Raw genomic sequence first — 15,687 nt, 5'->3', positions numbered from 1 at the left:
TGCACCAGCTAGCTTGCGGCCTGCTACTCTGTTCTGAGATTTAAAAAAAAGGTCCTGGTAATGAATAATCTTTATTTGGAAACCCGAGTCTCAGGAAATACTGCAGAGGTCCAGAGGCAGGCTTATGTGCAGGTCCTTCGGAGTGTCCTATGTATATTCTTTTGAAAGGAATTCATTGGCACAGAACCGTTTCCTCTCTGAGGTTTTTAGAAGTTCCCGGTACCAAGGGCAATACCTTTAGGCTTTTCCTAAATTGTGGGCCTCCAGAAACTCGCATGTTCTAGACACGGAGTGGAGGGTTCTGTAGAGTGACCTACGATATATAAAAACCAATGACAACTGGGCGAGCTGACGAGCGTATGTTATACACTTGTTCAGTATCTGCTTAGTGCTTGTGCTGTGCTAGCTTGTGAGTCGTCGTGTCGCGCGTTTGCAGACAGAGAACTAATCCTGAAGTCTCCGGCCACCTTTATTTGTGAGACTCGTGCATCTTTCATCTTTTTTTTTTTTTCGTATTCAGCAATGGGTTTTATGGTACAATTTGTGCTGTATGTGGCGTCATTTCTGTAATAATAACGTTTTTCGCTGTTCGCGGCCGATCTCCTGAATTTGCGCCTGCGTGACCTGGCAACACTGGTTGACTGTTTTTGTTTTGCGGGCGTTGCGCACCTTGAAATCAGCCGGGAAATAAATCGCGCGTGTTTTCATCACGACCTACTAGGTCCTGGTTCCCACCGTGGTATTCATCTATTGCGCCTTGCGTAAGTTGTTCATATGGGTGAAGATTGAATTTGTTGGAGTGCCGGTGGTGTTTAATTTTGAAGTGTGACGCCTGTATCTGCTGCTTTTGTGTCGTTTTTGACATATTTTGAGGGGAGGCATTAGGGGGGAAATTCCTGGGCATGGCACTACTGTGTTGAAATGGGGTAGTCTGTATCTGATAGACATAGTGAAGCACAAGATAGACACATATACACCACATGACATAGTTGTTGCTGCCTGTCTGCCTGTAGTCCTGTCCTTGCATGGCAGCTTGTGCTTCACTATGTCCTGGGCACGGGCCTTTTTTCCAGCCCCATACGAAATTCGAAAAAAGCTAAATACACCGGAAAATGTGTGCGAACATGTATGAAAATTAAAAGGCGCAGGAAACTGAAAGAAAGCTGTACGACTGGCATATGGAAGACATTTCTCATACAGTTTTACCTGTGGCATAATTGTACCGGCGATGCAGCGTGTTATAAAACGGCGAGATTGTGAAGGAACAGAGTTGGACCAGTGCTAGTGATTTATGTAGTGTTACTTCTTAGTTCTATAACATTCTAGTTCATTCGTTCACTGTGTTGCGTCATTCATAATATCTGCATAATATCTGTCCTAAAGTGGCTGAAACAGTTGTATGTCGCTGGCATAAACTGTATTTGAGAATGGAATTTGCTCTTTATTCATATAAGAATCATGTATAAGTTCCAAACAGGTCCAGACCCATAGCACTCACTCAGTAGTGGGTCAAAGTTAGGCAATGGATGCTTTGTGTCCAGCCACGTATTTCCAGTGCCTGCTCAGCATGTTTATGGGCAGCAGCCAAAGGCATATGGGTTGTGCACCAACAGGACTTACTTTCCACTTCTATGCTCTGACTTTGATGACACTTTAAGGCTGCAGAAGGCAGTGAATGCCCCCTAATGAGCAGGACTGAGTACTCACACCACGTGCCTTGCAGCCTTCCACTGTTTCCGTTCCCCTACAGTGGAAGGGACAGCTAGAATGTCTGTTCTTGTTGCTGTAGTCGTCTTTCCCCCATAAACCTTATCATGTGTTGTGCTGTTTTGACACCGCTTTGTCACACTTGCTGACTCACTTTGTGCTACTGCAGGGTGATGGAACGTTCCTCTGCACCTCGGACCAGTATGTTGCCATACAGCGCATGTATCACCACAAAAAAGAGCTAGTACTACACTCTTCTGGGTAGTTTGGTCTGATGCAGGGTAACAGAAGCCTCACTAGCACGGAAGCCTACCAGGAAGCCCAACGTGAGTTTTGTTTATGTCCTATGAAGACAATTTTCAACTTGTCTGCTACCTCGTTTGCTGCAAAACTGGATTTCATTGCGCAACTGTTATTGGCATCTATCGAATATAGCTTTGAGCAACCTATCGCAGCTTTTTAGATGACTAATTCGAATTTCTTTTCTTTTTATTTATTAAATATGAAAACGACTGTGAAGAATAATTTCAATGGCCTGTCTGACCTTCAAGTTACTTTTATGCAAAGGAATTCCACAACTTTTGGCCACCAATGAAGAGCTCTGAATAGAACTCCTGGAAAGATATTTGCCAAATACTCGCCCTATTGTGCAATCTGCAAGAAAGCATGATCAAAGTGTGAGGGTAGTAAGTGTGTACAAATTTTTAGGGACATTGGGTACCTGAAGCCATGGAGGATGAAAGAGAAAAAGGTGCACTAAGAGTTTCCGAGGGAAGAGGAATGCATGGGGCAAGTGACATACGAATGAGTTAGCTTCTTGGAAGCCCTGTAATGGTCACATTCACTGAACAGGCCACCATGTCAGTACACAGACTATTCCAACTTTTCATGTTAGTGCAGTGGGAGGCTGCCCCGCATTATTGCGCTTCTTGAGAAAGTAGGGAAGAGGGAAAAGTGCATATTCCAGTTTCCTTCTCTGTTCCGCGACATCGAGAGCTTGCTTACGCACCAGGTATGCATGCTGCAGTTGTACTTTTTGTATGAATGTGTGTCCCAGGGCTTGTAATCTTAATTTATACTCCTCCTCACATGTCCTTTCCTTTCCTTTTTTTTTTCTTTTCACATTATATTATATTGAAGGCGACCAAATAAATACAACAGAGTTGCAGACTCATAGCCAACAGCTTGTGTTGGGTCTGGATAATCTTATGTACAGACATGAGGAATAATATAATGTGATCTTTAAAACAAGGACAGGCGGATATTATGTACAAAGCTACTTAACTGCAGCATGTTTTCCATTTCTCCTTTTAAAATTGCACTAAATAACAATAAATTACAGCATGTACAAACCAATTAATGTGAGATTTCATCGAGTACGCATGTACGCAATCAACAGTACAATGTGCAAAGCATACAACATAATTAATTGTCAGTGAGTTAGTGAGCCAGATGTTTTTTAGTGCACAAGAAAAGCTTTGTGGTTGTTTCAGAACATTAGGTAATGCGTTTCATTTTTTAATGCAGTTACATTGTAGGTGTTCTCGATAAACATTATTAGTAGTACTGGAAAATGGGTGACAAAATAATGAAACATGGAAAGGACAGCTTACTGTTAACATTGTACACACACCGGTACTCTCCCTAATGCAGGAGCATGCAGTTACTCAGCAAGCATTCTTCACTGGTGATTTTCATCTGTTGAGCCCCTTTTCTACTTCATTCTCCTTTCTCTTATTTAATCTAGCATAGACGTACTGGGCTAGCCAGTCTGATCTTGTTGTTACTCACATTCCAGTTTTCTGTCTTGTTCTTATCATCATCATTAACATTGTCCCGTTATATATTGAATAGAGGATCAATACTCTTTCATGCGTTTCACAGATTCATTCGCTGGACTTGCTCTGCATGGACAACACGTACCTGCCAACTTGGAACAGTTTTCAGGAAATGACTAGCCAAACTTCCCATAGCATGACGTTCAACAGCATCATGTATAAGAAGTACTCTCTTGTTGTGCATGTGAGTGACATACATTGCTTATTGACATATTAATGGTCGCACACGTATGAATACCGCTAAAGTACAACATCTACAAGCACAAGGCGTGTGCAGATACGGTATACCGGTACTTGTGCATGTAACACATTGACTGCTTACTGCACAAACTTCCTGTGGCATACAATCATACATTTATGTGATCAAAATCAGCAAAAAAAGTCATGCCAAACTCTGCCACAAAACCACAAAAACGTTGCTCTCTGTGGGGCATGGCGGCCCCCTCGCAGTTGAATTCAGGTTCCGCTAGGGAACGGAATGCAGCATGCTGATGCAGGAACAGAAATAAACTCCTACATGGATGTTTATTTCTGTTGTCTCGGATTCTAAACTGTTAGCACTCCTGCCCTAGCAGTGCACACAACAGCCATGCTTGAATCGGTATAGCCCGTTTAATATGCACGGAGAGCAATGTGACGATTAAAAAAAAAATGCACTACTGAAAGATTGTCAGTAAGCAGGCAAAAGACGTTACATACGCTAACGTGGGCACACTTTATTCACGCACACCCTGTACCGCAAGTAACTGTAGTCATACAAGAGCAGGTTATCCCTAGACCACATCTATATAGCACACTGTAAAAAATGATGAGCCTTTCTTCAGCACCGTATGGCGTGCGTGAACGAAGATCACGTTAAAAACTTTTGCTGAGCCATATTTTGCGTAAAGCAAAAAGTTTCATGCTGCCCATCTCAGTGCACTGAAAATGCATGCCGATTCATGGCAGGGAACAGTGAAGGCTCACCCGTAAATTTTTATTTATGGCAGTGGTGGATTGTGCACAAATAACACGCGCTTTTGCACAAGAACAATGGCTGGAGCTAACCTGTAGCATACAAGGGAGGACATTGATATGCACTCTATAGCCCTGCACTGGTCGACTTTTTCGGGCCTGACCTGGCCTGGACGCAGCGAAAAATGGCCTGGCCCAGTCCTCATGTATTTATACCGCCCGACCCGGCAACTCAGCGAGTAGATCACGGCCTAGTAATCCCAGCCATGACGCATGTGTCTCTAGAGCTTATCAAACAAATTTAAGAGTACATCTATAAGAAGGGAAGACAAGGTCACAAACATACATACGCTGGCGGTTTGACAACGCGACAGCACGAGACCAAATTATATCCAGAACGCGCACACGCAAGGGCGTTATCTTTAAACTATGATCTTTTTGTGGAGGTAGAGGATGCTGTCGAAAACTCCTCTTAGCTATCCCTACTCCGCTCACCCAATGTGATTGACATGAGGAGTCAGGAGCAATGGCTTTGAGAATGTTCTAGAGCATTAAATCATATGCACAATGCAGTGTCCTTTGCTGGCTTTTGCAAATATAAGCACAGGAATGAAGGAAGCACGTGATGATATGAACTAATAGTCCTTCATTATGCGGAATTAGCTGCGTGACCCGGCTGCGTCTGACTCTCAGAAACATGTTTCTTGGCCCGGCCAGGAGAACCCAGCCAACATCGAGCCCGGGCACGTGAAGGGCACTAATACGTGCCCCCTAGAACCCCCCCCCCCCCTTTTTTCAGAGGGCATGGGGGCTCTTGACGGACTGCTGAGAGCTCTGAGCAATCCTAGTTGTCACTGCCTTGCTCCGTTAAGCAATCGAGCCAGCAGTTTCATTTTGAAGAAATCTGCCTGAACTAGAGGCAGAAACACAAAGGTGCAACTTACACATCAAGATTTTCAAACAACGATTAGATAAATATGGCATAACGTAACGACGGCTACATGAAAAACAAAATGAAATTTGCAATCCGCTTGCAGCATGCCTAGTTGTCAAGCATTACCAACACCTTTTCGGAAGTTGTCAATTTTTTTCTTACATCAACCACGGTGTCATTGGAGGAGCTCATACCTCAACTCGCATGCACAGACACTGAGGAAATTCCTCAGTGCTGTCCTCAGTAGCTCGCCAGTGCTTTGTGCTCGAGCAATGTTGAGGACAGTTGCATGTGCCAGAGGCACAGCCAAAGCTCCTGGCGGACACGAGCCGCGGCAGCAGCAGCGCAGCATGACAGAGCGTTGTTGTCCTGGCTCTGCAGGTTTCTCACGAGACTTGCGTTATACCTTTAATACTGAATTCCAACCATCCCTGTCCATGTCCGACACAGAAGGAACCCATTCCTCCTTCCCAACCAGACACTTCGCTGTCGTCCTTCATCCTCATCATTTCCGCAAACGCAACAACTTGTAGCGTCCCAAGTGTTTGGGCCAATAATCTTTCTTATAGAGGGCCAATAATCTTTCTTATGTTTTGCAGACTACCGAGCATTTCCTGGACTTGCTCTACATGGCCAACACGTACCTGTCTACTTGGAACATTTTTCGGGAAATATCTGGCCATTGGTCATTCAACAGCATTGTGTGCAAGCAGTACTCTCTTGTTGTGAGTGACATACATTGCTTATACACATGGCATGGTCACACATGTATGAACACGACTGCTGTACGGAACCCTAACCTGTTTAGCCATACGTGTTTGGGGGATGTTTTTCATACATGTATGAGGGGATGTTTGTGTTTAATTTATTATATATAAACAATGACATACTAGATTATAACGACCATGTCATAGGCACCCCTTGTCAGCGCCGCATTTGGAAGCTAGCGGTGGCGCTACTCATCGGCCCGGTTATTGCTTCCTCAATTTCTGCAATACTTTGTACTTCAGCTTTCCTTAGTATTTTTATACAAGCGGTTGATGTCCAGCGAGAGATACATCGTTCTAAAGTTGATCACCATCATTCAACACGTTTTCATAGGAGCTGTTGCTGTCGTCTGCTACGGTAGTCGTGTGTCCGCTTCTGCACGTTCAAAATTCAAATTTCCATTGTCCAATAATGACGTAGATCTCGCAGGCCGATGAGTAGCGCCCCTAGCAGATCGTGCAGACGGGCTCCTCATAGGGGTTGCCGATTATGACGTGGTCATTATAATCTAGTACGTTTGCTGTAGTGGTAAAAATTTGCTGTAGTGGTATTTTCGTTAAAAAGGTGTTCGCTATAAAGGAGTTTGACTGTGCTGTAAGCATATTTTTATTCACGATGTATTAATTTTCGCGAATCGTGCATTCAGTTATTTGCGAAGTTATTTGCGCGTAGTTAATTTCGCGATTTCATGGCTGTTTCTTTTCGCGGGATAAATGTCGAACTGTGTTAGCGAGTACCAGTTTTGGCGATTTTTTAGTGGTCACGAAATTCACGGAAAATTAATACATCGGGAATAAAAATACGTTTACAGTATATAGGAGCAGATTACGAAACAGTCAGATACAGTCATGCCATTGAATGTATGGGATTCTATCGGGACCGCAGTTCTCGTTTACTATAAGCAGAGATTTACTACAAGAGGAGTTACTATAAAGAGGTTCTACTGTATTAGGGGTGTGCGAATCCGAATATTTTAAGTCGAATCGAATATCGAATATTCATGCAAAATTTTCAATATGCGACTTTCGCACTAAAAGTTCCCATTTCGTAGCCCATGCCTTTAGTGTAATTTTTATAGCATTAACTGTCACAAGAGAGACATGCAATTCTTCTGTTCAAAGCCCCTACTCGTTAATGTTACATGAGAGTGCTTCCTACTTTTCGGGTGAGCCTACACTTACTGGAGTGGTTACCTTCATTTCAAAATTTTATGCCAGGCAGTAGCATATTATACGGATGAGGCTGTAATTGTTTCAGACAACCACAGGCCATTTGTGAAACAAACGAATTGGCATCCTGCCTCAGCTTTGTCATGAACACCTTTTAGTTTCTTTGCACTCGCCCTAAGAAGTTGCACTACTGAAATTTTTGATGCAAAGGATATCTTTAAGACATCCTTCTTGTTCGTGGGCTGTGGTCATTATTCGAGAGTGCTAACTTTTTAAAGGAAACCTCACAGACATCAAATCAAAGTCCCTCGTCGGCACCGCTAAACTGCATGTGGGAGAGGCGCCGCCCCTTCCACAGACGATGTCTACAAAACTAACTTTGGATAACGTTATCTTAAACTAAACACCGTCCCGCCTGTGTTGGTCCTGCAGCAAGGCAATTTTGTGAACCATGCTTCTCCTCGTGCACGGAAGCATCAGGTGAAGCCCACTTTCGGGTTGTATCGTTCATATTCGCGGAATAGTCGAATATTCGAAAAATCGAATACTGGATATTCGATTCGCGAATCGAATAGTTCGAGCGTTTGATATTCGATTCGAATTCGAGAATTCGAATAATCGCACACCCCTAATATATATGTGCTACCGCCATTGTCTGCCATTTTCGACGACTGCCAAATTTCAATTGTTCATTCTCTTAAGCACCTCAAGGTTTATGTTGTGTCCGTCAGTTGTGTCCTCAGCCTCAGAACCTCAGAACCATTACTCTCCAGTGTGACTCTGGCCTAAATATTAATGAGGCTCTTTAAAGTGACAGCTACATAAATGTGTTCATAAAACTAACACCAAGATACTTTGCATAGTTTGACATTCGATTTGCCTGGCTTTCTCTCTAAAAGGGGACTAGATATGAGACAAATGCATCATACAGACTATGACTGTAGAAAACAAATTTTTTTAAAGACTAGCGTGGCCTGTCCAGAAGCGACAACACCAGTGTGAGGTACTTTTGAAGAGCAAATCTGTAGTAATCGGAGGAGAGTGCACCATCAACAACAGGCTACTTTGGCCACGATGACTGATTTGATAATCAAACATAGCTCAAGTTGTCGTCCTTCTGGTCATTCAGTATAACGGTGCCCTGTAGTCTGCGGAATGTTGCGGCAATGAATCTATGCAGGCATCACTTTGTGGTTACTGCTGTGTCGAAAATCGACTCTCAGATCTGGTTTCCAAATGCTCACTGCTTATGTTCATCAAGGGTGTGCTTTCGTTGGCCAGTTTCGCTCATACATTTTTGTCATGTTTCGAAAGAGGGACTCCTGCCATAATGTCCATAAACATTGTCTTCTCCTGTAGTGTATGTCGTAGGCTTTACACAAAAACTACGCAAGCATTTTCCATAGAATTTTTTATGCATTCATTGGCAAGCTCGTCAGGTATGCGTTTGCAAGTGCAACTTGTAGATGCAGTGACTTTTGAACCCATGTCTCCTGACCAACTACTCTCTTCAAAGAGAATACTGGAGCTGTGCGAATATGCGAATATTTTAATTCTCCATTCAACCAAAATAAGACAAGAAATATGGAACTGTGCATGATATGCCTTGCGTTGTAAGGGGATGTGAAGCTTTTCAGAAGGCCTGAGCAAGTCAGTTACCAGTGAGCACAAATCGCTGTACAAAGTGCACCAGCAAACATGCTATTCGCAACCTATTTTCAGTATTCGAAATTTTCAATTTTTTTTTGTAGTACTGAAGCAAGGTACCGTTATTGCCATTCTGCAACTGAGCTTCACCTCAATACATCCGGGAGTTAGATGAGGCCCACTTCACGTTATGGCCATTGTTCTTTGGTGTGCAACTCCGTTCTGCAACGATGCTTCACCTCATTACTCACGAGCGTTAGGTGAAGCCCACTTTACACTGCTTACAATATTCTCTCACTAAAGGCTACAAATTCACTATATTCAGTGCATTGCATGTTCAAGTAAATGTACTCCCATCTTTGAGTTATGTTCCATAACAGAGGGAAATATGTACAGTTTCTGAAATAAGGGCAGGAAATTCACAATGTAAACACAGAGATAAGGAGATGCACACAAAGCAGGCTGCATAGAACATGTTGACTAACTCTCAATGCTGTCTACCATACGCAACACAGAGGGACTTTTCTCTCACTATGTGTTATACTGTGTGTGCTAGACTCACATGTTTGGCGCAGAACATCATCTAATGAGCACAACACCACACAATATTTCACTACGAGGTACTCAAAGTTATTCAAATTGGGCCTTTTCTGATTATTTAAATTCGATTCACCATTCGAAGAAATTATTCGGATTCAGTTCGCAGTGTAAGTGGAATATTCTTAAACTACTGGCTATGGGGATTTTGCTATTCGCACAGCTCTATAGAGAATACAACAGCAAGTAGCCAGACCTAATGCAGGCATATACAAAGACAGCAGTAATCAGCCTAACAGAGAGATTACCTTGGCAAGGTGTTGACATCTGCTTTTAAACTTCCTAGAGCAGAGTTTCCCAAACTTTTGGCGGTGACGGACCCCCGGAAGCGATGAGAACCAATTCACGGACCCCCCCCCCCCACACACACACACACACACAAATATACCGGAATACGCGCTGTGTACACTGCATTGCAGACCGCGTTTAATATGCGCGACAGGGTATAACACGGAACGAAATAACATTTGTGCAAGCATAAAGGTGGTCAAGTGACTGTCTAGACAGAAGCGAAGTTGACTTCCAACGCCGCGTTCAGTGCGAGGTATCATCTGTAGTGCCACCATCGCTGCAAGAGGTCCGCAGGCTGCCAAATATAAAATGCGCTAAACACAGGAACACTCTTCAGTCAGTTCGAACTCGAAGCAAAACGATATGACGCACTGTATTTCCCATGCTAGCTAGTGCATAACCAGCAACCTCGTCAGCTGCTGCGTGCTTTTGATACAGCTTCAGAAAGGATTCCGGACTGGTTTCTTCTTCTTGTTTGTATGTGTATGACGCGGACAAACGTGCATTGCAGGACTTTTCTATCAGAAATTAGAAGCTAGCCGTTGAAGCATGCTTGTAGCAATTTTGGAAATTCTGGGTGTTTGGAAATCGGGCAGCATGTACGAGCGCGTGTTTGTTGGGACGAAAATCCTCACTGAAATGTGAAAGACGGTCGCGGACCCCCACGGACACTCTCGCGGACCCCCAGGGGTCCGCGGACCACACTTTGGGAAACACTGTCCTAGAGCAATACTCTGTTCGTGCCCTTTGAAGCCACTTCCGCTACATGAATTGAAGCTTCGAGCAATGTAAATTCTTTGCTTTGCTTGAAAGTTTAGACGTTCAACCATGGGGTATTATTACAGCTCGTTAAACTTCTTGCAGCATGTTGAATGTGACTGACACAATTAACGAGACAATTTGAACTCTCCATTCAACCAAAATGAGACAAGAAATATGGGACTGTGGATGATTTGCTTCATGTTATAAGGGGATGTGAAGCTTTTCAGAAGGCCCGAGAAAGTCAATTACCAGTGAGCACAAATTGCCGTACAAGTGCACCAGCAAATATGGCTGGGACTGTGGTGAAACATCATTGAGTGATGCTGCAGCTAGTCCAAGAAGAAAAAAAAGCATAACAATCAGTCAAATTTGAAGTGCTACAACTGTAAGGAATATGGGCGTTATGCAAGCGCTTGTCCCAAACCTAACGGGCCCCAAGCCGCGCTAAATGCAAGTGAGAAAGTCGTGTCTCGAGGAGTTGCACTCCCGGTGTGCGGCTGTGAAATGATAGCCGGGACAGTAGCACAATTCCCAACCAGGTGCTCCAATAACTTGTGCGGGTGGAAGCCATTTCTTTTGACGTGAGCCAGAAATCTTTTGACACATGATGCTCGAAGCAATGTTTACCTTATCTACGTTGTTTGAACGTTGTTTGAACGTTGTTGCTACGGTCCTAGACTGGGATCGAACCTCTCGAGCTCAGCAAGCAAGCGTATTGCCGACTGAGCTGCCGAGGGCTACCACTTTCTGAGGCCCAAGTAAAGTATCGTTGCTGCCATCTCCTTTTCTATTTATTTACTGCTACCGCTACTGTAAACGCTTTTAACGGATTTCTTTCGTCGATAAATTGCAAGGTTTGTAAATAATAAGAGTTGGTAAAACAAAATAAATTGAATTGAAATACTATGCCTGCAATATCTGCCTCCTCAATAAAGGAGACAGCCTTTATGAAGTGCTTGCCTGGATCCATGTTGCTCGTTAATATGACAATTCGCTTTATAACCGAAATTCGCGGGAACGGCCTCGGTCATATTAACGAGGGTTGACTGTACATGAAGCCTAAGTGAAGCGCACATACTCTGCAGATTGCGCATTGTAGTATGTACTTGCTGGTAAATAGGGGCAAGCATAAAGACATCCAAAAGTTGGGCCATTGACAAAATCAACACAAAAACAACAGGTTGGCCTTACCTCTCCAGAGAACGCACTTTATTATGCACAAAATCATAGCCTTGGAAATTTTGCCAGAATAAATTTGGAAATTGCCAGGAGGCTTACCTTTTTACCTATCGCCACCTTAACATGAAAGTGTTCGTCTTGACCTCATATTAAGTACACCCACTCAGTAGAAAGTGTTCTTTATTTTGCAGATGAACGGGGACAAGGACACCTGAGATTAGAAATTATCAACAGGTGAACCTTACCCTTTTTCTGTTTTCAGCAAAAGCATCCAAATTCTCATATTGAGCTGAAATCAAGCGTACTGTAAAAGTATAAATTTTCACGAGGACTTCATTTGCGTGATTGAACTTTTTTCCACGAAATTAAGGTTGGTAGTGGGGATGAAAAAGAAAAAAAAGACAGATCGTCTTACTTGACGACCTTTATACTCACCAATTCGATCTTGTGAAACATTTCCATAATTGAGACGCCACTTTAACATCAGTAGTCTATTCCCACACTATCTCACTTGGCACTACAGATACCTGCTCTCACAAAGCTAGCACGTATGTCATTGTCACAGAACTGGAGTTCAAACATGCCAAACCTGAAAAATTAAGGGTCGGCGAAATTTTCTGCAAGCGAAACACGCTTTCACACAAAGTCGCGAAATTAAGGACCAGCCAATAAAACCCCAATTGTGCTACCACACAAATTCACGAACTATTAAAACAGCGAAATTGACCACTTTTACAGTATGTACTCAGTAGAAGGTGCCCTTTATTTTGCAGGTTAAATGGGACAGGAAAACAAGCAACTTCCACATTTGGTCATATGGAAAACATCGAGAGGTTAGTCTTCCATTCTTTTCTAATTTTAGTCAAAATAATTTACCTATTTATTTAGCCTTACCTTTTCGGATTTCAGTCAGGATATAACTGGCCCCCATGTTAGATACAGTCACTCGATGGAAAATGCTCTTTATTGTGCAGGTGAAAAGGGACAGGTAGAAACACATTTAAAATTGAGCCTTAGGAGTCACCAACAGGTGAGCCTTACCTCTTCCAATTTCAGCCAGAATAATTGGCCCCATGTTAAGTATAGCTACACAGTGAAAAATTTCCTTTATTTTGCAAGTGAAAGGGGACAGGAAGGAAAACCTCCGAAATTGTGCAGAGTAATTCGTGGCAGAATGTTGTGTCAAAATACCTGCAGCACCACTTGTCCCAGCTTGCCGTGACAGACACTCTTCTGATTTGTAATTCTGCCTGTGTTGTTGAGTACCTAAAGGAAACCACGGGAGTGCAAAGAAGCTTTTTCTCCGTTGATGTAGTGGACCTGCTTTACTCAGTTCCGCATGCCACACTATTTTACACGGCATGAGCATGCATTGAGGAGAATGGTGTGGTACCTTTCCAAACTTCCTGCAGAGTCAGTGAGCATTTTTCTGAAAATCTTGAGGTTATACCTGTGCTCGACCTTTGTTACTGATAGTGACAATGTGTACATCGTCTAAGGGCATCTGTATTGAATCCTGTGTGGCTATAGTACCATGTGACATTTTTCTGTACTCGGTTGATCATATCATATGTTGGCAAGGGTGCTTCCCCAGCTAGGTGTAGAAGGAGATGTTAGATATATAGACGATTTTCTTGTCCTTTTCACGGGGCCTTGCATGGATGATAGACGCGGCCCTTCATCCTTTCTTACGGCTACGGTGTTCGTCTTAGATTCACTTATGAAGTTGCAGTAGATGGCTGTAGTATTCAATACACAAACCTCCGTCTAACAACATCGACGGAGCACATTTGTTGGCAGTATTCCCCTCCGCCAAGAAAAGGCCTACCCCTTTCCAGTGTGCTCATTCTCAGATAGTAAAGAGGGAACTAGCTCTCATGCTTAAGGAACACCCTGGTTACATAATGCCACCACCACATGTTTGTGTCGTTTTCAGTGCAGGTGGTTCGCCTGCGGCAAGCTGGTTTCCCCGCTGATCTTATTTCCGCCATAAATAAGGCATTGCTACAAACGTTACTAGCAACGTTTCAGCAAAGTGCAATGACGAGCAATCAGGGGTCCTCCCGTATGTCCTACAACCTGTAGAAATGTTGCTTTGAGATTGCCATGTCCCTCCTGTCTTTTCAGCCCCTAACAAGCTACACAGACTGCGTGGGATTATTTCTCGCAGCGATGTTGCATAAGAATGACCCATAAAACATGCCAACAAGTTTGTCGAGTGCAAGAGTAATGTTGTTCACAGTATTCAGTTTACATGCGTTATGATCTATGCGGGCCAGTCAGGTAGATGCATTAATGTACGCCTGAGGGAGCATCCCAACTCCCTAAAAGGTAACCCCCCTTGCAACCTGACTTTTCATTCTAGACAATGCGGTTGCGACCCACTTTTTAATTTGAGAAGAAATAGTTTCTCTTTACAGTATGCTGTCATACGGGCACTGCAATAGTGGTGATGATGGAAAGGATGCCGTGGGACAAACCACAAGCCGGGGTGTCAGCATGGGACCCGTGGGTCTTACGGAACACATTCACGGGCTGCCACCTGACAATACTGTCTTACCTACCCTCTTCTAGGCTACTTTCTGTCACCACTATTATGCCTCAGCCTCCCCTTAGAGCTATCCCATGCCTGCACCAAACCTTACGACAGACAGATCCCGTTTCAAACCTGGGTTTTTCTGAACAGCAGTCAAGCACTAAACCAACTGAGCTATCCACTTTATTTTTTTTTCCCGAAGGAAAAGCTTTATGCACTTTTACAATGTTTACACTGTGCACAGACACAAAGCACAGCTGAGTAAATTGGAGGGGCTTGGAGGGTTCGACCAAGGTAAATCTTGAATCGACCACCATGTCTCTTCTGTTTATCCTGTCTTCAGATGAGCTTGGGGACTTTGCAGTACCCCTCAGCAGATAACTACGGGTTTATGTGCCATCGTCTGGCAGTGGGCTCTTCTGCTGCACTGTCCATGGCTAATTTGATTTCCCTCCAATGCTTGTCATCCTTGTGTCTTAGTTTCACGAAAGGTCCACTTCAACAATCCCCGGAAATAGCCCCAAGGTGTTTTCAAGATTGCTTCCTGATTAGCCACAGCTGTCCGTGTCAGCCAGAGTAAGTGCAGACCCAAAACGATCAAATTGCAAATATATGCTTCAGGCTTTTTGTGTGTCCAAGAATTTGATCAGCTGCTAGTCGACGTCAAAAATCGGGTTGAACACTTTCTTGAACTCTGCCCAGAAAACGAAGCGTATCCACCCACCCCTCCACCCACCCGTTCAAGATGACAGGAATCCGTTATTAACGCCATGATAACACGCAGCATTCCAACCCTCTCAGTAACTGTGCTTAATTTCAGCTCAACATGAACACTTCTAAAATTTGCTGAAAATGGAAAGTATTGCTCTCTTGGTGTTTTCAAGGGCCAAATTAGCAAGGTCATTCTTTGTGATCTCTTCCACATACAGAGTAAAGAATGGAAGAATACGAACTGGAAAGATAATGGAAAAAGGTAAAGAATAAAAGATCGAGGTTTTCTATGCCAAATTTCAAACGTCATTTGTCGTGACCCGCAAACCATAGCTGCAAACAGAGTGTGCTTTCTACAGAATCACTGTGCTTCAGCTGCACAGCTTTCAGCTCAATATGTGAGCCCTTCAAATAGAAAAAGATGAAGCTCCCTTATTTTTCTTGGGCTACATTTCAAAGATGTTTCTTAGAGTTCTACCCGCAAAACAGGAGAAAGCCAACAACCTTCCAAGCAAGACCAAGAAGTTTCTTTATCAACCTGAAATTTGGGTTCAAATTAAAGCGCATGTTCCACTGACTCTGTGTGCTCATTTC

General features: G+C 43.4%; 1 protein-coding gene across 14 annotated transcripts; it reads left to right on the top strand.

The window, feature by feature from the left end:
* Positions 1 to 647: 647 nt before the first annotated feature.
* LOC135394049 (uncharacterized) lies at positions 648 to 15,390 on the top strand. Of its 14 annotated transcripts, XR_010422755.1 has the most exons (8): positions 648 to 761; positions 1,877 to 2,033; positions 3,592 to 3,729; positions 6,033 to 6,158; positions 12,038 to 12,080; positions 12,620 to 12,679; positions 12,821 to 14,177; positions 14,267 to 15,390. XR_010422755.1 is itself a non-coding variant. In XM_064624495.1 (7 exons), the coding sequence occupies exons 3-6, from the start codon at positions 3,616 to 3,618 to the stop codon at positions 12,836 to 12,838; spliced, it is 318 nt and encodes a 105-aa protein (XP_064480565.1). In that variant the 5' UTR covers positions 648 to 761; positions 1,877 to 2,033; positions 3,592 to 3,615; the 3' UTR covers positions 12,839 to 12,876; positions 15,312 to 15,390. The 14 variants fall into 14 exon arrangements, 10 of the variants coding, with proteins under 10 accessions (XP_064480565.1, XP_064480564.1, XP_064480563.1 ...); XR_010422757.1 differs by lacking the exon at positions 12,821 to 14,177; XR_010422756.1 differs by lacking the exon at positions 12,821 to 14,177 and having other exon boundaries at positions 14,254 to 15,390.
* The last annotated feature ends 297 nt before the right edge of the window (positions 15,391 to 15,687 follow it).

This window comes from Ornithodoros turicata, chromosome 5 (assembly GCF_037126465.1).
Source record: "Ornithodoros turicata isolate Travis chromosome 5, ASM3712646v1, whole genome shotgun sequence".
NCBI lineage: Eukaryota > Metazoa > Arthropoda > Arachnida > Ixodida > Argasidae > Ornithodoros > Ornithodoros turicata.
This window is presented reverse-complemented; position numbering and strand designations above follow the sequence as displayed.